Here is a 25,278-nt window from a genome sequence, read left to right as displayed (position 1 = left end):
GAAAATGTGCGTTGCAACCGTGTTTCCACCAACAGAATGCTAAAATGCATCATCGAACTATGCACGTTGCTCACAACTCCATTTGATTAACACATTCTGCTCCTTGTCTATTAAAGGTTTGGGGACCCCTGAACTAGATCCATGTAGCTGCTCAAATAACAGAGTGCATTAGCTACTTTGAGTATGAAACAACCAGCCACCACGATTCTTAGTGGACAATAGGAAGGCATGAGATGAAATTCAAAGTGGCCCAAAATCTCAAACATCCACTTATGTGGATCATTGAATCTCTGAATAATATGTACTTAGATCCATAGAGTTACCAACACATTATGAGTTGGCAGGTGCGGGTAAAATGCAGCAGTAATACCGTTACTGCTGCATTACCACACCACCCACCTATGAGTTTGGTGTAAAGTTGGAGGATTCACACCCAGAGATGAGCGAGAGGTAAATCCACCCCCTTTCCACCAGATTTTGGCAGAGTTACCACAGACAGATTACCACCAGGGTAATTCCACCAAAATCGGCCATGGAGTCCTATGGACTCCAATTAAATGGGGACTAACATCGTCACAGCTACTTGTAATCCAGCGGTAATACCACAGGACCAGGTGGCGGACTTACCACCAAAACTTGCAATGAGTTTTTGTTTTCTTTTTTTTTTTTTTTGTAAACTAAAGGTGCTAAGGTGTCGGAGCCCCAGCCAAGGCTTTCACACCAGCCAGTGGGCACCAGTGAATTCTTCAAGGAGGTCAATGATTGAGAAAACTCTCGGAAATTCAGGTGCACAGTGTCCGATACCTGTGCCAGACTCAAGGTTTCCTTATGGCCATCCCTAGGCCACACCGCGCCTGTGCGATGTTAAGATTGGGTTGCGCCTTACACTCTGTCCAAGTGCAGTGGACTAATGCATCATTTAGAGTGAATAGGTATTCAAATTAAAATGATTTTGAAATTACGGAATACCAGTCTCTTGACATTTGCATTCACTAGCACAGCACAACCTCTATCTCCCAAAATGACATTTATGTGGAATCTGGACCCTGCTCAAAATAGTGAGCCTCTTACAACACTAAACCAGAAGCATTACTCGAAAGGCGGCAATAACGTTCAGGGAATTGGGAACAGCAAATTGCAATCAGACATGGGAACAGGTGGAAAAGAAAAAGCCGGCACAGCTAGGGAGGGAGTAGGGAAGTAAAGTGAGGATCGAGGTCAGTGGCAAGATAGGGGAAAAGAGCAGACGTGTGGTTAAAGGGTAGCCCATTTTTTATTGTATTGTGCATTTGTAAGGCGCTTATACAACAAGTAAAATGTGTTTCAAGTAAGAAGCACAATTAGGTAAATCTCAGGGAGAGAGTTAAGGGGCAGAGCCTCCGCAGCTATGAATAGCAGGATTTATTTGATCAACGTTAGATGCCATTATAGCAAGATCCAGAGTAGGGAACCAGCGTTAAGGGTGGACACGTGGGCACAGGGTCAAGAGAGGCAGATTTGGGAATGCAAGCAGTCACCCAGACAATGGGGGTAGAGGGGTGCAACTGTGCAGGACCAGCAAAGCAGGCTGGAGTTTTGTACACAGTCTCGCCTCACAACTCTTCCTAAGACGGGAAGTGGCAAGCACCATCAAAGAACATGCTTTTTCAGCCCTGCTGGTAATCACATCCTGTAACGACCTGGAATTATTTTGCTACACTACAGTTAACCATTGACAATCCTTCCAAGCAACACTACACTTTACATTAATATGCTTCACATTATAAAGACAGTTCCAAAAGAAGCAACCCAACAAAGCACACACAGACATTCTCTCAGACAATATCAGACCAATAAAGATTCATTTTAGAGGGAGGTGTGAATGGGATTGTTCTTTTGTTTTTTTAAAAGTTTGTAACAAACTGTAATAATAAAAAAATAAAAAAACATTCATTCGTTTTCCATTGTCCAAGAATATATTAAAAATGGACTTTAGTTCGGACGCACACAAGTCACAAAGTGAATATCTGGCGCTTACCTGGGTGCGCCATACTCTGGTGGGTGCTGGTACCGCACCATGGGTACATCAGGCCGGACATCAGACCGACCCTGTTGGCTCATGCGGTGATCCCCGTAGAAATGACCAGGATCCGGAGGTTTCCCCATTGAAGGCAGAGTTGATATGTTTTTGAAGGGGTAATCTGGAGGTGGGCCCCTGTGCTCCATCCCTTTCATGTTTGAAGGTGTAGGGGTTGGTCCAGGGTTCTTGTAAAAGTCATGGGAACTTGAATGCCTGTAAAAATCATTTGGCGGTGGCGAGAGAGGGGAAAGTGGGGCACTGGTGACAGGGGCATGGGCCTTTACACCACTTGTGGCAAGAGACAGCTGCATGAGCCTCTCGCTCAGCGAGCGGACATGTCCATGCTTTAGGTCCTTCAACGCGTCATCTTGATGAATCTTACCTAGACTGACCCTCTGAACAGTAGACCGCCCTTCAGTCCTCATCTTCTGATTAGACACGCCTGTCACATAAAATGCAGCCCCAACACTTGCATGTGGCTGGCTCCTGAAATACTGTGACTGTACTTTAGCTTCCTCATATGTCGGAAGGTCCTCACTGTTCTGAGCCCTGGCCTGCAGCTGTTTCTCCATGATGGTGTTATCCACCTGGATCTCCTGGCCTTGGGGCTCCTGGCGGGCAGCATGAGGTACGTGCTGATGGTCCTGGCCGGTCAGTGCTTCGGACTGAGATCCTGGACTACCGCTGTTGCTGAAGGGCGGTGCATTGCCCGTGGCTTGTTGATGCAAGGCCAGAATATTGCGGTTGTCATTTGGATTCCCGTATCGGAGGTGCTCTTGCAGTAGACGTTGTAGTACTGTCGTGGCCGGTTGGTCTTCCGAATTCCTCATCTCAAATGGTTCTGCCTTTAAGTTGGAAAAGCAAAGTCAGACCTCCAGCTTGTCCCTCCTCTGGAACAAAAGAAAACGATGTCAGCTCTTTGCATATAGCGAACAGATAGGCAGAACACCTAAAGGGACATAAAGTGGTTGGTTTAGTAAATGCTGAACACTAAAATTGACAATTCTCAGCACAAGAAAATGAAAGACAAGTTAATTAGTCCAGAATCACTCAAGTGGGGAAACCGAGATCTGAGCCCAAAACTCACTAGATACTGTGATGAATCTGATGGACTCATCCCCATTTTCCCGGGGGTGACCTCCTCCCATGTGTCCAGGGGATGGCAGCCGCTACCTGATCACGACCCTTAGGGCGGCTATATGAGGGAGGAGACATCTACTGGGGAGAAAGACTCTCTGACACCCAAGACCTTAATGGCCTATTGTCAGCTAACAGGTCCCCCTTCTAGTGGAAGTCAAGAAACCTTTTCTCTACAATACCCTGGCCAGGCCACCTACCTTTGACCCAAAACACTCACAACTCACACAAAACATCCTTTGCTTTCGATATGCCTTTATGTGAAATCTGAGAAAAAACATCTAAGAGTTAAAAGTGCAAGGACATCAATGGACTCAACTCCCATAAACGCTCAGGTACGGAGACGAGGAGGAGGATATGGGTGTTTGTGCAAAGTCTTCAGCGTGCCGGACATTTAAAAGGCGGCAACCACACTGTTGAATTGAGCAGTGCAGGAAAAGATGTTGAACCCCATGCTGGGGCTCATGAACGTGAGGTACACAGACAGATCTGGTGGAACGGACAAAGCAGTCACGGCAAAGTTCAAATTCAGCACCCAATAAGAAGAATGTTTGAATGCAGACAAGGCAAAGTATAAAGGCAAACCCATGTTTGAATGCAGACAAGGCAAATTATAAAGGCAAACCCCAATAAAGTACAGTGTGGGTAAAATTTGAGTAAGTTACCATAGACAGATATACCAAGCACCACACGATATATGCTATTGTGGTATAGCCATAGAAATGTGACACGTATATGAAGTCCTGGCAGACGAGTACACCAGGCAGCTGAAATTGTATAAAGATTCCTGGCAGGAGAGTGTACCAGACGATCATCAAAGTTACAAGAAATTCTACAGAAAAACTGTTACAGAACGTATTGCTTTAACAAGAACTTTGTGAGTCAGTGAAAACACAAACGAAAGGTTAGCTAAAGAGACATTTTTGGCGTCTTATTTAAGAAATATATGTCTGAGCGGAGGCACAACAAGAGCACAGTTCAGAATGGAGGGGAGCTGGGAGCTTTTTAGCTCCTGCTTGTTGCCTAGAAGAGCCTGGGTAGCTTGATATCAACATCTAACAGGAGCTACCTTTGTCTCCCAAGGCCAAATGATGCCGTACAAACACATCTATGCGAAATAAACTCTGTGCTTGAGACAATGCATAAATAAACATTAGGGCACATATACACCATTTAAAGGATAAGGGATAATAAATAATGGACAAAAATGACATGTCTCCATCTCATGTGGAAGTTAGATTTGTGGACTGTTATGTAATACCGCCATGTTTTCCAGTGGTAGCTCCTGGTTAATGGATAATGCTGGATACTGTGATTAATCCGATGGACTCATCGTCATTTTCCTGGCAGTCACCTCCTCCCATGTGGCTAGGGGACGGGAACCACTACCTAATCCTGACCCTGAGTGTGGCTCTATGAGGGAGGATCACATGGGGTGGGTGTCAACATCCAGGGATATACTCAGAGTACACTGGGTGGGATATGATAGCCCCCTTTCAGGATGAATCCGCCATTTGTAACAATCTAATGGGCCACTGTGATATCTTCCCTCTTTCACCCATAGAGAATAGTGAAAAGCATTGGTCACATCCCAAAAGCCAACTCTCAACTACCCGACCTTGTAAAATTATGAAAGAAACTTCTTCCAGCTCCAAATACTCTTCTTCCAAACATAGTTTGACTTTAAAACTTATTGCAAACATCTACACCATATTTAGAAAGCGGGACTAGTGTTCCCACAATACCCACAACACTGGGATGAAGAAGAGGGGAGGAGTAATGATGATCACTTCCCCTTGTCAGCAGTCTAGCCCTTCCCTAAATCCTATTGGCCAGCGCCAATTTAAAAAGGTAGAAAGACTCGTGTGCGAGAGGCCCTTCCTGGGGGACCTGGCTGCACAACTTGTGTGACAGAAAGGAAGGGAAAGCCAAAAGGACCAATCCCGCCCCTTCAGAAAGAAGAGGTAACCCTGGGCCTTAGCCGAGTGCTACAGCCCGAAGTTGACTGCAGGCTTCCTTACTGAAAGGGTAGCAGGGAGAGAGGTTCCTATACAGGCTGCAGCAGAGGCAGAGGGCAGGGAGGTGCAGCAAGCAGTGCAGAAGAAACGTTGCCATCCACCCTAGGGCTACTGAGCTGGCGAAGCAGAAAAGGCTGCCAGGACAGGGAGAGTGATGCCGCGTACAAGTAACGACAAACCGTGGAGATGCTGCGAGCAGTGCAGAAGCTTCTGGAGGTCGGGCTGCTCCGCGGGACAGCAGTCTTCACCCTGGGCCGCTGGAGAAAGCTGGTATGGGACTGCAGAGCCACGCTGGATGTGTGAGAAGCGCCTGCACACTCCAAACAGGAAGGCAGAAGAAGAAGCCATATCGCAGAGGCGCGACCAACGTCGGAGATGCTGGAAAAGATTAGCGAGTCTGCCCAAAGAAGCTGGGGACCCCGGGCATTCCAACAACCACACCAACAAGTGATTGAATTGTACAAGATTGCTAATGCAGAAAATATACAAAGGCAGCGTTTTTTAAAATACAGTCAAGCCAAAGTTACAAATTCAACACCCAATAAGAAGAATGATTGATGCAGCTAATATACAAAAGGCACAGTTTGTTTGAATACAGCCAAGGTAAAATACTAAAGCAAGATGCCATAAGAAGAATATTTGAATGCAGACAAGACAAAGTATAAAGGCAAACCTCAATCAAATACAGATGCATGAGATGCCAGTCAATGTGGGGGAAGAAATGAGAGCAAGTACATTGAGCAAATATTACCATAGACAGATTTACCAAGTGCCATATGGTATATGCTGAAGTTGTTTCTAAGAACTCTGAAACCTATAAAACGACATGGCAGGCGAGTACACCATACAGTCGAAAATTGTATAAAGATACCCGACCGGGGAGCATACCAGGTAGTCTGCTAAGATATTAGAACTTTTACAGAAAGACTGTCACAGAACGTTTTCCTTTGTCTTTGCAACTTGGAGAACATTTGTTGGCGTCTTTCCGAAGCTTCTGATTTTGAACACTTTTTCCTAACATCAAGTTAAAGACATTTCCTTGTACCATTTTGTTGTTTGTTTATAAGTGCGAGGGTCAGGATAGGTTGTGTTGGACACAAGGACAGCTTACAGTTACTGACATCCCGACACAGACAGATCCCTAATTTTAGTTTCTAGGTAGGGAGGTGCCTCTTTAGAATAGGGCTAGAGAGGCGTTTTCCCAACCCATTTTTATTTAATAAAAAAGTATTTACTTACGAATACAACACCCTTGTGTCCGTTTCTCATTTCTGACCCATCAACAATACCAAGGAGCTACCTTTAGCTCCCGCTCATCCAACCTTAATTTCAATCCCTGTATAGGGCTGGACCATGATCGCACAAGGTTGTACTACAATGAACCAATCCATCCCCTAGAGCCCATTGCTTTTCTTCCCTCCACATAGACCACAAGAGCTCAAAATATACTCTGGGCCAAACTATCACCAGTCTATATTGCATTATGTGCCTTTATATCGCAGTATGGAACACAGGACCTATGTGCACTTGATTGCTCAGGATCGCAATTCTGAAATGCAAAACAATCCATACACCTCCAAATGTGGATGGCTTCCTTCCCCATGAATAAAAGAGTGCAGAGTCTATGATCTGCCAATGAATGTGCGACTTGTGAAAGTTGAGAACCAACCAACCATCTCTGGCACAATCACATTGTAACGCCCGTCATACTTTGCTTTAAATCTAATGCCAAATGGCACTTTTGACTGTAAAAATCAGTTGCGAAATCAGAGTACTGTTCTCCTGTGCAATTTAAATATTTATATGATAGTCTATATTTTGGGAGGATTTATGAATCGAGATTGCATTATAATTAAGTTGAACTTATCCAATGCCTTTTTGCAGGTCAACCGTGCATTATGCAGTTTCATAACTTAACATCAAAAGGCATTTCTAATGTGTTGAATTATTGATTTATGAAGGGAATTTGGTGGTGGCGCTTAAAGCCTCATTTAAAAGACAATTATTGTTTTACATATGAAGAGCATGATAATCAACAGACAATGAAGATGTGTCAACCAGTTTTAATCCACGTCATGCTTAGTTGGCTTTCTGAATTTTGAAGAAGATCACACAGCCAGAAGCAGGGCGCATGTCAAGGCAAACCTCAAGTGACTTGGAGGGTCCTAAATGATGTACTGAAAGTTTGCATGTGGTCCATAATTCATATGTTATGCGCCACTGTTTCCATTAATAAAAAGGGAATTCCCTAGTCTGGCACACTCAGCAAGATAGTGCCACTGTGTAAGATCAAAGGTGATCCTATAATATAAAGCAGAGATTAATTCACTAGAACATACCGATAAATTGCATGTCACACAGCTCAAAGTTCAAAACACATCTGTTCGAGCTGATCACTTTATGGAAGTGTTGGTCAGAAGGAGGAAAAAGACAGGATTTGGCATCAAGTGACTGACTTGAACACATTTCTCCCTTAGTATCAGAAAACATCTGTAGGTCAGGAAAAGCGGAGGAGTATAAATTGAGGGGAATACAACCAATCTTTCCTCGAGTAAGGTTTAGAGAACATGCCCCCGACCCCCACCGTTTAAGACTTTGCTCAGGATGAAGGCAGATCTATCTGTAAGATATGCCTTTTCTCTTGCTAAGTTGCTATGAGGAAGGATTGCTGGCCAGAAATTAACCTGAAGCAGAATTGGGTCAGATTCCAGTTTTGGAGCAACTTCCCAGAGCGATGTTATTCAATATTGGAAGCTGTGAGACAGAGTCACAAGTATTTGGCACACATGTGCCCTAGTGTGACCCAGTGGCTGCTGCTCCACTGGCTAATATTCCAGTGGGAAGAAGCACCTGATCTGGAGCACATCTTATCAACGCCAGGCTTGTTGCTAATTGGTTACTATGCATGGCAGCTGTGGAGTACTAAAGCCGTCCAGAATCAAACACCAGAATACAGATGGAGAAGGAGCCCGAATTGGCCTAGCGTTGTGGCAGAACGGTTCCATCTCCTCTGGAGCTAAACCAACGTGATCAAGCAGTAGCACAGCCAGCTTATAGATCCAATACTTTCATGCACATTTCTTTGGCTACAAATATTCCTCCAATGTTGCCAAAACCTGTAGCCTCTGTGACACAAAAGTGGTGTTTCTTCCCACAGAGGCTGGGGTTGGAGGCCGGGCATGCCATAGGCGATACCTCCATTTATGAAGTCATTAGAAAAATCCATTTAGCTGTGAACTCTATGAAACCCAAGGTTGGGGCGAAAACAATGTTGCTCTCACTTCAGACCAAGTGGGGACCAAATTGAGACCAAGAGAGACTGTTGCCCTAAATGAAAATAGGAAATGCACCCCTTAATGCAGTGCCATCTTTCAGGATCTCATCCAGGTTTGAGCAAAACCTCAGTCAGTGTCGCGGTTTCATACAAGGGCTGTTGCACAGAGGTCACCTCCCATGTACTGGGCCAAAGAGTCATGTCACCAGCGCTAACTTGTTCTTTACAGCGTACAGCTGAAGAAACCATGCCGGGAGCCTACTCTCTTCCGTTGGAATAGCCTTCAAAAAGGGGTGGGACACATATTTCCCTCTACAATGGGCCTCCAACGTGCTAACCATGCTCCCCAACCCAATCCAACAGTGTGCAAATATATCATTTATTTAAATACACTAGCGGCGAAACAAGGAACATAAGAGGATTGTCAAAGATTGCAATAATAAGCTTCCGGGGGCTGGATCAGTTCTATACGTGTTGCAGGATGCTGCAGAGGTCTGGAAAGGCATTAACAGAGATAACGTCCACCCCTCATGAATAAATCCCAAAGGAATAACATCCTACTAGGACGGTCCCCAACTCCCAAAAATAACTCTTACCACTTCCAGCTGCCGAGTCACGTATCCAGCTCAGACAGGCCGCTTGGCATGTAATGAGCACAGACCAGTGCTGCTCAGCTGCCACTGATGGTCAGTGATCGCGCAATGGCTTATGCCTCGATCAGCATATTCGAACCGCACTGACACTCTCGGATCGAAACACACGAATCACAAGATCACTAGCCACCACGCTGGAATCACGAGATCACTAGCCACCACGCTCCATCACAAGAGTCTGTGTGCATGGCTGCAAACCCCTCAGCTGCGGCTGGCGAGCAGCAATTTCAAGGAGTACACTTGTTGGAATGTTGCAAGCCGGCCAGCTATTGGGAATACTCCGAATGCAGTTGGGAACCACTAGTTTAGGCCCCTCTGGAATTAATGTCTATGCAGAGCAGAGCGCGAAGGGAATAAGAAGGTGCGAGCGAGAGGGAGGCCGCTCAGGCAAACGGCATTTACTAGGAGAATTCTGAGCATTGGAGCAATGTAATAACCCAAGGATTCCTTGCCCTCCTCGTGCACCCTTGGCTGTGGTTCGAGACCATAGATTGAACAGTGACCAAAACCTAGAATTACCCACCGGCCCTGCTCTAAATAATGATACAATGTTGTACATGCATGCTCTTTCCTAGAAAAGCTCAGACGCTATACGAGGTTTAGGTTATCTTGCTGGGGGCGTGACCTACAGTAGGAGCCTTTGACACTTTCTACATGAAGAGTACAGATTACTATCATTCTGAAACGACTAAAAAGACAGAAGAGTCTTCTCACATGACAGCTGAAAAAAGCTGGGGGGTCACTCTTGGCAATAATTGGGCATTGAACTATTCAGCAAGCTGGAAACCTGAACCAGATATGCAAGCCTTGATCAGAATGTAACAGGGCATGGCCTACAATTCTGCAAAGGTCATGCCCTCACCGGTAAAGTATGAAGATATGCCCAGATATGCTGGGCCTTGCGCCACCAGGAGCAGAGTTGTCAGCACTCGAGAAATAATTAATTTAATAATAATAATAATAATTTCGCATTTATATAGCGCTACGAACCCTCAGGTATCTGAGCGCTGGTTATTATTACCCACGGTGTGTGGTGCTCATTTATCGACCTTGGAAGGATGAAAGGCTGAATTTGGCCCTGCCGGGATTCGAACCTGCGTTAGCAAGCTCTGCACGGATGTCAAAGGGAGCTCTCTACTCGCTGTGTCACTTGACCGGAAGAAGCCTGTCCAAAAGGGATCGAGCACCAAAATGTTGCAGACATTTAATCGAGCACCAAAATGTTGCAGACATTTAAGTGGCATGAAAACTGCAAAGGGCAATCAATGCCCAGCTGACCAGGTCTTGAAAGGAGCCATCGATAATCAGGTCAAAATATGGCTCAAAACCCAATCAGACATAGGACCACTGTGAAAAGCCACGTAATGGTGAGAGAACCAGGGACTTCGTATTTATTGACTGTAGAACCAGGCATATTATTTCCATTAAAAATACGGCTTAACAGGGCCATGACTCTGATTTTTCAGCTGCGATTATGTACAGTTGCTATTTCAAGCTAGACTAAATCCTTTCACGGCGTCCAGTCTTACATGCAGAGTGGAAAATACAAAAGACCTAAATGCAGAGTGGAAAATATTGACTTAAGCAAAAAGTGTCTAGTAGTGAGGGTGGGAATTGGGAGCGGTTACGGAAATGAAGACAAGGCACAAGAAGGTCACCCACAGGAAAGTCGCCCCCATTAAGAGCTTAAACTCCATTTTAGAAAAAAAGGCCAAAGCGTGCAAACATCACGTAAGACCACTACAGTATGCAGCATAAAAGACTCATATATGGCCCATCCTCAATGTAGAATTACTTATGAAATCCAACTATCAGACACAAGTAACCTCATTAAAGCCTTGATTTGATTGTAGGTGAAGGCCTTAAAAACATTACTTTTGAAACAGCCAAGTATGAGGGAGCGAGATCACAGTCTTCCAAACCCCTCTCCCAGCTGCCCCCATATTTTTCAACCTACTGTTAGTTTATTTCCTGCTCCTTTCCCCAAACCGCGCCTCCTTATGCCCTTGTAAATATAACCATGTTAAGGCGAGTTGACGTCCCCCAAGCCCTCCCGCTAACAGACGCAAAGCCTCTTATATTTGACAGTGGCTTGTTTTTTTTCCTGCACTTTTACTTTTCAAACTTGTTTTCCAAAATGTTTAGCAGATACCCTTCATTGGATCCCAGTGGAAGAGGAGTTTGCGTTTTGAACAATTCATCATCTTTCAGTAAGGGGTGAAGCTTAAATGGAGGAAGCCAGACCCCCCCGGGATCCGGGGCCGTATCAGTGCCGTGCACATGCTGTATACAAGGACAACATCGCTCCCTTCTCCCTTTCTAAGGCCGGAGAGAAGACAAGTGGAGCGCCCGGGCCTTGACACGAGCCACCATCTCTGCAGATTTCACTTCCTGGAGACGCAAGACAAACAGGAAACGAAGCTGCACGGAAGGGCGGCACTGATAAGGGTCTTCTTCGGCTGCTCAGAACTGAAAATAAAAAAGTAACTCCCACCACCCTCCGGCCCTCCCTCCCCCACATCCTTCTGCCTGCAGATGAACCAAAACCGTCTAAAAAAATGAGTGGGGATATGTGTACCAAAATGGAGGCAATGCTGTGTAGAGGCCCGGGTAACCATCTGTCGAATGTTACCAACAGCATGGGCAAGAGAGGCAGGCCGTTTGACGGACCTACATAGCTCTCAACCATTTGTCTCGCAAAGGCGGGTGAAATCAACCGATTTTGTTTTTGGCGGGTGAGACGCCCATTGGAATGAATGGGCGTGCAGGAGGCTTGGCGGGTGAGTCAGCCCTTTGCAAGGCGGGTGACACCCGCCAAAAGCGGGTGAGTTGAGAGCTATGGACCTATGCATGGAAATCTCGGGAATCCACTCTCTGGCCACTGGAATGGTCCACTCTTGACTGCGTCACAACAAAGATGAACGGTCGCCTCCGCTAGGTCTACAGCACGGTTGCTGGTTCCTCCGCCAGCTGGCGGGGTTGGTGAGCCCTTCTTCACAGGTGTGTCATGTACCCAAATGTTAATCCCCAAAAAGGGACAATATTAATCGCCTCCAACCTCCCCAACATCAGGTTTATCCACGCTCGGACACACCAAACGCACAGCAAATCTGCCACGCACACAGAGCAATGTTCTAACTCATACCCCCCACCCTCCCCACAGACTACAAACAACTGAACTCTACACCTCCACAACAAGCGACAGGGGGTCACTTATGCATCATGCACAGACGAGACTACCTTCTGGATACAGCGGCCTCTATGCCCTCAACCAAGAAGGGCATGCAAGAACAAACCCACAAACGGTACCCAGGTACTTCCAAACTGCACTCATCAACACAATAGCAAAGCTATCTTGTAGTCCACCTCTTCTCCCACTAAGCCAACTCCCCACACCACCCACTCTTATATCCACCAAAAAGGTACATGCCATGTGCGGTACACGTACCAGCAACAACTACAACATTCAGAAGGAATGGCCCTCCACAACTGGCATTAACGAGTGACAGACACTTCCTGTAGGGTAGGAATGATCAAAGAGCCCCCGCCCTCTACTATACAAAATGGCCTTGGCCGCCCTCCACCAGGAGGAGCCAGAGAGGAACCACAGCCTACCTGCTTGCGCTCCCGCACGCTGCTCCTCAGCGCTGCACAATGCCTCCGGTTCCTGGACATAACAGGTACAGGTTTGCGTGCTGGGGGTTCATAATCCAAGGCTCTTCTTTAATCTGGAAAAAAAATAAAAAACCTTTTCAGAGGAACAAAGTAACCCAATGAATAGAAGCTTCAGGGTGGATTCAGGGGAGCCGGTGTGTCCTTTATTCTCGCCCCGCCTGCTCTTTGTGTTTTCCCCAACAACTAACGATGCATCTCGGCGCGCCCAGGCCGTCTTCCCGCATTCCCAGATGCCATATCTCGAATAGCTTCTGCTAAAGCAGGATGCCTTATTCTTAGCAGTGTGGAAATGTTGCTCAGCAGAAGGGAAAATATAGAAAGGGTTCTTATTTCAAGATGCGTCAGCTGCACGCCGGTGCCAATCACACATTCATCACACTGATTAGGTTAGGCTAAGCACGCTGGACCCCCTGTACTGATACCAGACTTATTGTAAATTCAGAAGAAGCCGCGTGAGTGTCCCTAACGCCAACCCACAGACAGGGCAACTTAAAGCCACTAAATACACAACATCATCCGAGTCAGAGTAAATGCATGTAGCCATTTCTATTCTGTTGCATACATATGATCACACAACACAATAAACATTCATAAAAACTAATTCAGTAAACAGCTCGGCTAAAAACCAGTCATACCTTCGAAGCATTACAAATACACACAAGTCTTTAAAGTTTAGTTTCAATTAATGTGTCATGTCTTTATCTGACCAGTTCATATTTAATATCCAAACTGTGTGACTGAATTTCGAGATTTCCATCAATTTCTGAATCTGGTGCACCTTTAATAAAGGTAGATACAGAAGGGTTGCCCTGCACTGATCAGCAGATAGCAAAGACTAAAAGCGGGCTTTCTTTTTTGAGCATATGCACTTTTTAGACTAGCACTTTTCAAATATTGGATATGAGATTGTTTTCCAAGAATTATTTATCTACTCCCTGTCCATGCCCTTTTAATCGATATGTATATGAATTTACTCCTGGCATAAAATAAAGGCACTAAACTATAGAAAATGGTAAAATGATTGGTTTGCAAATTCATAACAGAAATGGATGCATTTATCCAGGCGGCATATCATTCTGCTGCAAAATGTTCAAAAATAAAAATGCGTAAACATGAATGGCCCACAAAAGATCTCCCCTCCCCCACTACATCAGTAGATCATTAACCAGCGGCAGGAGGGTCCGGTGGCGCAAGCGCAGAGCAGGCCAGTCTCAACCGCAGGCATGCTACCGGGGTCGGTTATAGCAGCAGAGACAGACGGACGGACGGGCGCATTTCTGCGTCTAGATTCGCAGGCTATCCTGGACGGGTGCAAAAATAAAAGCGACAGGTGCAGCGAGGGAACGCAGACGGGGATGCTCCGTCTGCATCTCGTTATGGAGCGCATTCGCGCACCCTGAAATCACATAAAGGGGGCTTGATCATGAGCGCTTGGCAGCTGGTGTCCATTAACACGCTTGATGTGTGTTGCTTTTTTAATGAAGACGTGTTTCCTTATGCGCTGCGCATGAGCAGCAGAAGGGACGGAAGAACACACCCAAAGCAATTTGAATGTCACATTCTTGGCACATGACTTGATGGGCTATAGGCAGCCCGGACGCCACTCCTCACCGCATCCTGTTCCACGCGACGCGGGGGGGGGGGGGTAAGGTAGGGCCCAGCAAGACACTGGGCAGTCCAACTGGCAAGAGGGGCCTGGCCGGCAGTAGTGTGGCGTCAGAAGCAGGCACTGGCTGAAAGGACATGGGTAGCTTCACAAGGGCTGAGCCCATATACATGCTCCCCACGTGAACTGGAGGTCATGGAAAGGGACGACGTCGGGGCCTTTCGGTTCCCCCAGACTCCAGCAGAGCCCCCACGTTGGCAGTTCTGAAACAGCAACGTAGTCCATTATTCAAGACATAAGCGTGCGCTTTGCAGTGCGTTTGTTACAGGCTACCTCTGCGGGCGTCCGCAGGCCGTCATCTCCATGAGACCTCTTGAAGTATCTGGCAACGTTCTTATCACCAGGTTGCCTTTTTACTCCATTTCGTCTGCTTTACCACCCTGGTGTCAAAGAGCGATTAATAGCTTTTCATCTGACAATGCCGGTCCTGTGATAATTTGCCCGAATAACTCCATCTCTGCATTCTTTTGACGTCTTCATATCAATGACACCGGATACGGCGGGGCGGATCGGGTGGTAATGGCCCAAGTTCTAGTACGAGGGCCTTAACGATGGGCCCCTGGGCCGTTCTCACCTGATCCGATCTGCTGATCAGGTGTTCTTGCTATATTAGCACCCTGTTGTGAGTGAAAAGGGACAGAGCCCCTTTAAGAGGGAAGCTCAGGACTAGGGGAGGGTGCGAGAAGTCAATTGTAACATGGAGGAATAAAGTGAAGGTCAGGAGGAATCAGGCTCCTGTGCAGTTAATGAGATGAATGATGAGGGGGGTTAGGGGGGGGCTGTACAAGGTACAACAACTGGCGACAAGGCCGATGAGAGCCCAAGCTCTGCAGCAGTAGTGAAGGGCCCGTGTGCCCAGCAGCAGTGAAGGGCCCGTGTGCCCAGCAGCAGTGGTGAGGGGCCCATGCGCCCAGCAGCAGTGGTGAGGGGCCCGCGCGCCCAGCAGCAGTGGTGAGGGGCACGCGCGCCCAGCAGGAGGAGAGACGGAGGACCCACGAGCCAACAGCAACAGTGTGCCCCGCATCAGAGAAGAACCCAGGAAGCAGGCTCGGAACGAAGGCGGAGGGCCCGCGTGCCGGCGGAATTGAAGGGTGAGGAGCACCCAGCAGAACGGGGGGCCAGCACAGCCCTGCAGACAGAAGGGAGCGGCGGAGCAGACCCAAATACGACTGCAAAGGCGCAGAGCTTGGTGAAGCGACACGCAGCCGCTCCGGACGTGCCCAGCAGCAAGTATTGCAGCCGAGGGGAAGACAAATGCGCCCAGCAGCCCGTGAGTAAACCCGGCTGACATCCGGAGAACGGGCAGAAAGAAGGCCAGCAGCCCGCGTGCGGAACGGAAGCCGTGGGTGTACCTCGCCTGGAAGAAAGAAGACGGAGAGCCCAGCAGCCCATATCAGCAAGAAACGAAGGGAGAGAAGCCCAGCAGCCTGCAATGCAGGACAAAGGATAACAGGCAGCCAGGAAGAGACCGCCGCGAGCGCTCCAGTGGGTGGATCAAAAGACGCGCAAGGTAGACGCAGCAGCAGGAGAAGCGACTAGTATGCGGGTAAGAAGCCCCAGGTCTTCCCCACTGCTGCAGGCCGAGCAGAAGCCACAGCACTAAGCTGCCCTGCAAAAGCACGCCAAAACGCTCCAGTGAGCGCAGAAAAAAATTAATAAAAAAATAAACACAGTAGGGAGCATACCAGTGTACAAAGGGATGATCATTTACCAGGGCACCGACACTCACCAACCCCACAAACTGCCTGCAAAAGAGGGCCGCAACACACCCATGACCGTGGGAAGAAGGAAAAAAGTCAAGGGGAAAGATTGCAAAATATCGCAACTGGATCCATGACATCCTGCCACCCCCAGAGACAATAGGAAGCAGACTGAAGGGCACCCTCATTTGAAGCCCTCTGCTCCAATCAACACAAGTGTGCGACGCCACAATGACACCTGCTAGACGGAAGGTCACAACGACCAACAAGCCTCTCACACAACTGCAGAGGCTAGGGGTGCCCCCCCCACATTGAAGACCTCCAATGTGCCCAAAAGAGTTAAAACCGCACCGAGCCGCCACTGTCCACCACGCCACAAGCGTGCCTCATACCGAACACTAACACCACCACCACCAGTGGCAAGACCATGCCTGAACCCGCACCAGGCACAACCAGCTCAAAGAAGAGGCCGAACGAAACGCCAATGCACCGCGGCTCCACGGTGCAGAACACAAGCACAGGCCCCACAGTCATTACACACCAAGATACTCATACCGCTAACAAGAGTGGAGGTACCGACGACAAGCGGACCCACTAACGGTCAGCTGTGGGCGATGCCAAAACCTCAAACGGAGAGGAAGAAACCCATGGGCCGGCAACACCCCGGCCGGATGCCAACCAAGCTGTAAGGAACCAACATCACAAAACCGGTCAAGATGGCTGACCTGGTTTCTGCGACAACCCGACCCGTTTCTCCTTCACCCGCACCACGACCAAAGTCAAAGATGGGAGGAATGGGTCGAAGAGTTTGATGACTTATTACAGGCACTAGGAGAGCGTAACCCGCCGAACAAAATAGCCATATTCACCAATCTAGCAGGCAAAGAGATCAAAGGGATCATGAAAACAATCCCCACGCAGGAAAGAGACACGTACCAACACCTTCTCGCTGCAGTCAATGACAAGCTAATAGTAAGCTTCAACAAAGAATACAAACGCTTTGAATTCAACCGACAGAGGCAGCGTCTGCATGAGTTCATCGGAGAGTTCGTCCTACGTCTCCAGCAGAAAATTGTACACTGTGATTTCGCCAACTTCAATGATGAAGAGGCTATATACGGCTGAGGATCATAGAAGGATGCACCTCGTCAACGCTCAGAAAACACCTTCTCAAAAAGCCACTTCTCAAAAAGCCCCTACCCCTAGCAAAAATACTCCATCTGGCAATAACGCAGGAGAAAGTTGACGCACAGGTAGCCGCCATTGAAAGAACAGTTGGACGAGACTTCATCGCGGCCCTCACAGTAGGGCAACCACAACACTCTAAGCCCACTGGACCCTGGAGGAGGCAGAAACTCAGGAGACGTCGGCAACAAAGCCTGAGAAAAGAGCAATGCCACAGGCAAGGGTGGAAAAACACACACGGGCAACCACATTCAGCCTCTGGACGGACATGCTGGCGCTGTGGCCAAGAAGGTCACCTTCAAGCAGTATGCAGAACAGGACCACCTACAAACTATGCATACCAACCCACACCACCAGCACAGACAAGATAACCGAGCCCACCGAAGGCACGGTTAGACATCAGGAAAGACATCGAAGCCATGAACACCAACCCACCCAGCTGATACAGGCATGCACTCCCCCTCTACCCAGAGTTATACCACCCAAAAGGGGATGGACCGGCACTTGGCACACAAACCCCACCCGTTCTGCAAGAGGATTGTAAGCCACACCCCCACCCAGCACCCTTCGAGATGTCATACGGGGGGGGGGGAATACAGAAGCCACAGGAAACATTGGTACAAAGCTACAGTCCCAGACAAGGGCGGAATAATGCCCCCTAGACAAATCCCAAGCCCATGCAGTCCAATGGAGAACAGCACAGCCAGTTCAGCAAAAAGGAGAGTCACGATGCGACCTAACACAGGGAGAACGCAGAAGGCCTGACGCCATCCGAATGACACTGAGTCCCGCCATAGGGCACAGCCGTCTCAGCCACCGGACAGCACTACAGCACGCACTCATCAGCATCCACTATAGGTCATTCGAAGTAACCCACAAGAAGGACCACGTACCCGAGCAAGATGCAGGAGAGGCAAGCAAAGCCTAAGGACAGACGAACCACGTGGATCCCACCCTAGTGACAAAGAACAAAGAACAAGTGACACCTATGACAAGGAACTACGGCAAACTGACACCAAAGAACTCCCTCCTCCACGAGTTATACTTTGAAGAGCATGAACCAATGAAAGGGGAAGCGATCGAGATAGAGGAAAAAGAGAGCAGAGACTCATGAAACACCGCAACAAGAGAGTGCAAAGGAGACCCACGATCAACCAAGCAGGCCCCATCGAACTACAAAGAAACCCCAGTGGCTCATCGAGCAAATGTAACCCGGGAAGTCTCATGTAAAGCAAGGGGGAGGTGTTATGAGTGAAAAGGGACAGAGACCCTTTAAGAGGGAAGCTCAGGACTAGGGGAGGGTGCAGGAAGCGGGAGGAAAGGGAGGGGCATGGGAAGTCAATTGTAACATGGAGGAATAAATGAAGGTCAGGAGGAATCCGGCTCCTGTGCAGTTAATGAGATGAATGATGAGGGGGGGCTGTACAAGGTACAACACACCCCGGTCTGGAAACCCGGGGTGCTAACAGCAATGTATTTTGTTTGAATGAACGACACGCCTTAAGGCGTCCCAATCATTCAAACAAAATGCTTACTTAAGATGGCCGCAGTGGCGCTAGAAGGCGAGCCTCCATGCAGAGGCTCTCTTCCATTTCCATGGCGTCCGGCAGGGACACGGATCGGCAGCAACAGTACCGCCAAACGAATCCGGTAAGTGGGGTTGGGGGGTGAGAAGGGACCTGCTGGAAAGGGAAGTGTGGGTTGGGAGATGGAGGGGCAGTAGCCATCAGGCTGTTCAGAACGCAGGCTGAGGTTGTGTGATTCAGCCTGCAATGAGACCAACAGATTGGTTGGCTCCACCGCCACAAGTGCTAATAGAATTTAAGCACCTAGGACCTCACATGTGCCTCTGACTGTATTTCTCAGCTGAAGCCCAGAGGAAATCTAACATCATGCTGAAATGTCGTCGTCCCCGCCCCCAGCGCTGTCACATAGTCAGCTGGCCCTTGTCATGGGCATATTGGGGGCAGGCAGGTCGTCAAGCTTTGGAGGCCAGGAAAAGAATAACGGGGGTGGAGGTAGGGCTCGGGGGTGTAGGTAAAGAAGGGAGAGCAGGTCAAGTATTCTAGCCTGGAGAAAGTGGAGCTACAGAGGCTAGCAAAGTGCAGGGCTGTGGCTGGAGCGAGTGGGGCAAGGAAAGAACGTACAAGGCAGGAGCAGCGCAGGCAGGGGTGGCGATGGAGCGGGAACCGAGGAACAGAGTTGTAGGGACTGATTGGAACCTGGGTGTAGACTGTAGAGGAACACGGTGGAGGGGTGAGAATGAGCTAGAGACAGGAAGGGGCGGAGGTAATTATAGGGGTGGAGGTGAAGGTCATGAGTTCAGGGAGCATGTGCAGGACTGCAGCAGTGCAACAGGAACAAGAAAAGTATTGTGAAGTTAGGCGATACCAGAAAGAGCTGTAGGTTAGGGGCTAAAGGGGGCTCCACGAGCCAGGACAAAAGGAGCTAGCGCTAGAAAAGTTGGGAAACCACGTGAAGTCCCGGGGAGGAGCTGGAGGCACCAGGGAAACCAGTGGAGGCCACGAGGACTGAGGATCCAGAAAAAGAAGCATGGGGTGGGAGTGGAAACTAGGGGTGTTAAGACAGTGTGCTCCAAGACCCGTCTTTGATCGCCCAAAACATACCAGGTTTTCAGGAGAACCATTGGCCATTTAGATTAGATTTACCGTTTCGAAATGCAGCATATGAAGGGTTATCCAGAAAACTCTTAGTGCCCTGGCTCTTAGGCACCATAGTTCCAGACCACCACATCAGAGATCGAGGTGTGGGAGTTAATACTTGCATAAGAGTAGTGAGGCAACGTTTTATGGTGGTGTAAAAGCCTTTAAGTGGGCTGGGGTCCCCAGGGGCTAGGCCTTGCAGGGGTTTCAATTTAATCTTGAGATGGGGCCCGGCCAGAATCCCCATACCTGCTTCTCATGGGGGGCGGGGGGATAGGAGGGCCGATCCTCGACCAATGCCCTATAATTACCTTCAATGCCTGGAGACACTGAAACAAAAAGACAATTGGAGACATTAATAGCCCAAGCATTACTGCACAGCACAGCTACAACGAAAGCAGTTATGCTGTGCTTTCGACTCCGAGAGAAGAAAGACAGTGCTATTACCTACCCACGTTGGCCAAACTGCTTTTTGCAGATTTTACTCCCCCCAAAATGCAGATGGTAAGTTGGGGTACGGACCATAGAAGGGAGAGAGGGCATACGGGGTCTACCCCTGCATTTTGTGGTTAAAATAAGTGGTACATTTGGTAAAAGTGTAGGTCGGTAAAAAAAAAAATCTGCAAACATATTCCCCCCAAAAATGTGTTTTTATGAGCAGCAATGGAGAGGATAATTTTCTGCTTTTGGGGGCTGCACTGCAAGAGTGGGGCGGCATACGTTGTGCCTTGGAGGCCCTTGCACTATTATTGGAATGGGGAGCACTGACCTCCACTGATGCATTTTCGTTGGATTTCGTTTTTTATTTGCATACTTTTATTTTTTCGGAACTATTAATTTAATTACATTACACACCCCTTAATTATATATATTGCCTTCCCTTTCACACCAAGCACCCTTTGTAATGGAGTGAAAACAAACCTTGACCCGCGTTGGTTTTTCCCCTCCTAAAAGCGGTGTGGCTCGTGCGACTAAAGTCCATTATTTCTTACATTTCTTAGCCGGTAGGAGACACTGTCCAGTCCTGCTGTCAAATACTAATGTGGGACTGCCACGAGATTGCACTAGGGCAGGCGTCTGAATCTTTGGCTCTCCAAAGGTTTTTTTGGACTACAACTCCCATCAGGCCTAGCCAGCATAGTCAATGGTGGGAAGATATTGCGGGTCATAGTACACAACATCTGGAGGGCCGCAGGTTGTAGACACCTGCACTAGGTGCACGCCATCTTCTAAAGAGAATTGCTCCCCATAGCTCATTTAAAGAAAAAAGATTGTATATTTGCATGTGATTTTGAAAAATATTTTTCAAACATTCAGACCTAGACTGGCAGTGGACCTCGTGTTGCCGTTCGCACATCGATAACAGTTCTGGGGTTTCATCTAACAACTCAGTGCACTGGGGGGAGTTTTAGGGCTGTTTCACTTCAACAGAAGCAGCAGGCCTTTGGCAATCGTGTGCTAAAGGAAAGCTCTGCGGTGGAAAACATGTCAGTGAAATGCATCTAGTCTACTCCGGCCCAACACAAACACCTCGACGACGGAGTATGCTCGTCCTTGCACTTAAGGGGTTAAACACTGAGCCATTTCATCAGCTCCGGGTAACGCACGTGTGTGGGGGGGTGTCACTTCCTCGCCCAGCGGCTTTACAGATGTGCCACTCAACTGTAAACAAGGCCGTCAAAGACAGACGATTGTCGCCTTGGCAGAGGGTGCTGTCCATGCATTAATCAACGACGCAGATATGACATTAAGTGAGCTTGCTCTACCGGTGTCATGCACCAGGCCAAACAGGTCGCCTTACGCGTAGTCACGGAAGCTTGGGGGCCACTGAATACGCCCATCGTCAATAACACTAATGTACAGGGGTAGAGGGTGCCCAAGAACACACACACAGCGGGCAGTAGGCAGAACAGAGGTGGACTGTCACTCATCCTTACATTTGCATAGCTCGCCTGTAAGCTCTGCTTCCCAAAGCCTTTACAGCCGAGATGAATAGATGCACGAATCCAATGGCCGCGTGCAACAGCACTAGTGTGTGCCCCGTTTCACAAGTGCTCATAATGACAGCAGCCAAGGGTTTGGGTTTCCCCTTAGCCTTGCTCATGACCCAACTGCTCTCCGAGAGCGGCCTTGGCTCCCCTTCTGTTGCACAGAAGAACGCCCTGGGAAAGCTTTCATCGAGCAGCAGAACGTGGCGCCCTGCCCGGCCGCTTCACAGCGCCTTATCTGCACCAGATTAGGCGCTGCTTTGTTCAGACATTTTCTGTGTGGCGCTGGTGGAGAGTACAGCGGCGCTGCGCCGGTTGCCATCACGCTGGGCGGGGAGGGGAGGGTGGGAGACGGGGGTCTGGCTCAGTCGAACCGGAATCGGAACAGCTCACAAGCTCCACTCGGCTACTAGTAGGAAGCCGCGTTTTAGAGAGCGGCGATTTAGAGTCTCACTTGCCCAAGCATCAGATCTTTGGCTTCATGAGGGGGGGCGAGGTCAAAGCGGGAGGTAACTAAAGGGTAGCCGTCCCCTTACTTCTCAGGGAAATCAGTCATAGTTCCCTTACTTTAGGTCACCTGGAGCACCTTTCCAGGACGGTAGGAAAGGCCACTTAAAAACGGAAAATCGCCCTGCTGGGGATTTGCACCCATGCTCTGGTTTAACAATCATGTGTTAAACGACATCGTGCCATCTCACAAGTGCTTGCTAAGCTTGGTTTATTTAAATAATGGCCTGCTTGTGAATGAAACCTAGTCCCAGGCACTCACGCAGCAAATCGGGAATTGCTGTAGGTTCAATGGGCCTGGGTAGGCACACGGGTGTTTGCAGGTAATGGGAGGGGCGTATCAGTGGCTACAGTCATGGACATGCCCCTCAAGAGGTGTGAATGATGGGTGAAGGGGGGGCTACATAAAGCTGCAAGCTGAGGGGGCAATGACACACTAATGGTGGTCATTTAAATGTGTTTTTTTCAGTCTTGGGAGGATATTTGTAAATCACAGCTTTTGGGGGTTGAGGGAAGGACTGGAAGGACCAGGGTAGTTGGTTTGAATTGGGGCGGGGGTGACTGGGGGATTTAGTGGAGCAGAACAAAGGGGCGGGGCATAAAAGGGGGCAGTGCAGAGGAACATCGTTCCACTACTTTTTTTTTTATAAATTCGACCAGTGGTGGGGACCCACTGTAGGAAACATAAAGATTGCGCTAATGAGGGGGGGCGGATCCACTGCAAATCATAGGGACATCCACCCATAGACCTAGGGGCTCCTCCAACCTGGCAGCATCGCCCCACTACAGATACACTCTGCAGAAGCTCACCTAGGGATCGACATCTAGATCACTAACCCCCATGAACTCATGCGAGGGATCGCTTTCAATATAACTCACCTAAAGAGCATTCTTCCAGGAACTCATTGGGGGAGGAGCGTGTGAGGCGTTCAAAGGATTCATTACAGCATAGCAAGGGATTTCTATCGTAAACTCACAGTGATGGGATAATACTTGAGCTTATCCAGGCCCCGGCTACAATCAAGGTCACCTAGAGACTTCTTCCATAAACTCGGGTCCACTCGAGCTTGCCACAGGTTCTTACACAGACCCCCCCCCACCCCCCCCACCCCACATCTTCATACGCAGGACGTGGCATTGATCCTAGACCACTAGGTGATCTCCATTATCTCATAGGAGGCAGCCTGCATGTTCAGCTCGGAACTCACTCCATATACCTTCAGATCCTGCGCCAATAAAAGTCACATGGGATTTCAGCAATAAACCCAGAGGTGGTCTCCATCGACCACCTTGGCCTCTCCTCAAACTAATGTTTCTAAATGTGTTTCTAACAGTAAACAGGTTTAAACACACACCATGCAATTACAACAAGTTCATCTAACTAAGAATATATAAATACAAATACCAATTTAAGATCTATCGATAAAAACATCTAATCAGCACTAAACTGTAGCGCGCCAATACAATATTTCTATTAACCATTTTCTTTTTTCTTCCTTTGGCCCGCCTACTCAAACCAGCCTTTCTAAAAGTTCAAATCTATTCATACAGCACATTACAACTGTGCAGATTAAGTCAAACTTTACCCTACAGTCCTAACTGAAGATTTATCTATCACAAGAAAATTCACATTAGCTGGACTCCACCCTTGCTCACATTAGAGAATCACAAGAAAATCATACCCAGGGCCTCATGCTAGAAATCTTGTCTCATAATTATTCAGTGATAGGAATCCTGCCTCACTGATTTGGGAATCCCCTATAAACAAAAGGACAATGACACTAGCTCATCCAAGGATCACCAATAGTAGGGATCCAGTCAAGGAAAAAAATCAAGATGACTTCTATAGACTCCAGGCAGATCTCCATGCCAGCTAACCTAGTGATCACCATCATCAACTCAATGAAATCCATTCTACCTGACCCAAGACTCTTCTTCATACGTTCATTCGGCGGATTCCACTCTACCTGACCTATGGCTCCATCATAAATTAATTTGGCAAGTTCCACTCTACCTGACCTATGGCTCTTCATACATTCACTGGGTGAGTTCCAGCCTATCTGGGGATAGGGTCTCCTCTATACACTCCAGGTATATTTCCACGCTGCCTCACCTTGGGATCACCTCCAGAGACGTGCATTTTGAGCAGCAGTCCATTCAATCCAAGGATCTCCATAATGAACCAAGTGGTAACCCTCTTGTCCAGTTAATTTCTATATGCCCCTCTAGTAAACAGTACGCAGGACATTGCTATGTAGTCAAGGAGATGAGCAATCACCCCTGGATGTCGCCTGCCTACTTTAAACTAAGCCCATCCAAGATTGAATTTGTCCTCATCGGGCCGCCCACTAAACAGCTTGTCCAGCAATAGCTCAATGATATCTCTCTAGAAGGATTTGAGCCACAACTCTCAGACTCAGCAAAAGCCTTAGGCTTCACCATTGACAACAGCATGTCCTTCCAGAAAAATGGCCACGAAGGCCGAACAGCCTGGCTCCGAATCTCCACCCTTCGCAAAAATCAAAACCTTCAGCCCGCCACAAGACTTCCGGATCAAAGCGCAGACCCTTGTGGGCTTGTACATTGATCAGGGAAATGCCACCCTGACGGGGCTCCCAGCTGCTCACTTGGCTCCCCTAAAATCAGTCCACCATGCTGCGTCACGTCTTATTACAGGTACACAGAAATTTGACCGAATCGCCCCCATCTTAAGCAAACTACATTGACTTCCGATCCAGGCCCAGATACTGTTC

General features: G+C 48.2%; 1 protein-coding gene across 3 annotated transcripts in view; it reads right to left on the bottom strand.

Annotated features, from left to right (window-relative positions):
• AMOT (angiomotin) overlaps positions 1 to 25,278 on the bottom strand; it is a 223,220-nt gene that overhangs the window by 159,307 nt on the left and 38,635 nt on the right. For 2 of the 3 annotated variants that reach the window (XM_069612592.1, XM_069612590.1), the window contains exons 2-3: positions 12,757 to 12,869; positions 2,018 to 2,949 (exon numbers count right to left, since the gene is read on the bottom strand). In XM_069612592.1, the coding sequence (XP_069468693.1) occupies positions 2,018 to 2,889 (872 nt within the window). In that variant the 5' untranslated portion in view covers positions 2,890 to 2,949; positions 12,757 to 12,869. Of the gene's footprint in view, positions 1 to 2,017; positions 3,009 to 12,756; positions 12,870 to 25,278 lie in introns of all 3 variants that reach the window. The other variant, XM_069612591.1, reaches the window with a different exon arrangement.

Source organism: Ambystoma mexicanum, chromosome 5p, assembly GCF_040938575.1.
Source record: "Ambystoma mexicanum isolate Mex_15411 chromosome 5p, UKY_AmexF1_1, whole genome shotgun sequence".
NCBI lineage: Eukaryota > Metazoa > Chordata > Amphibia > Caudata > Ambystomatidae > Ambystoma > Ambystoma mexicanum.
This window is presented reverse-complemented; position numbering and strand designations above follow the sequence as displayed.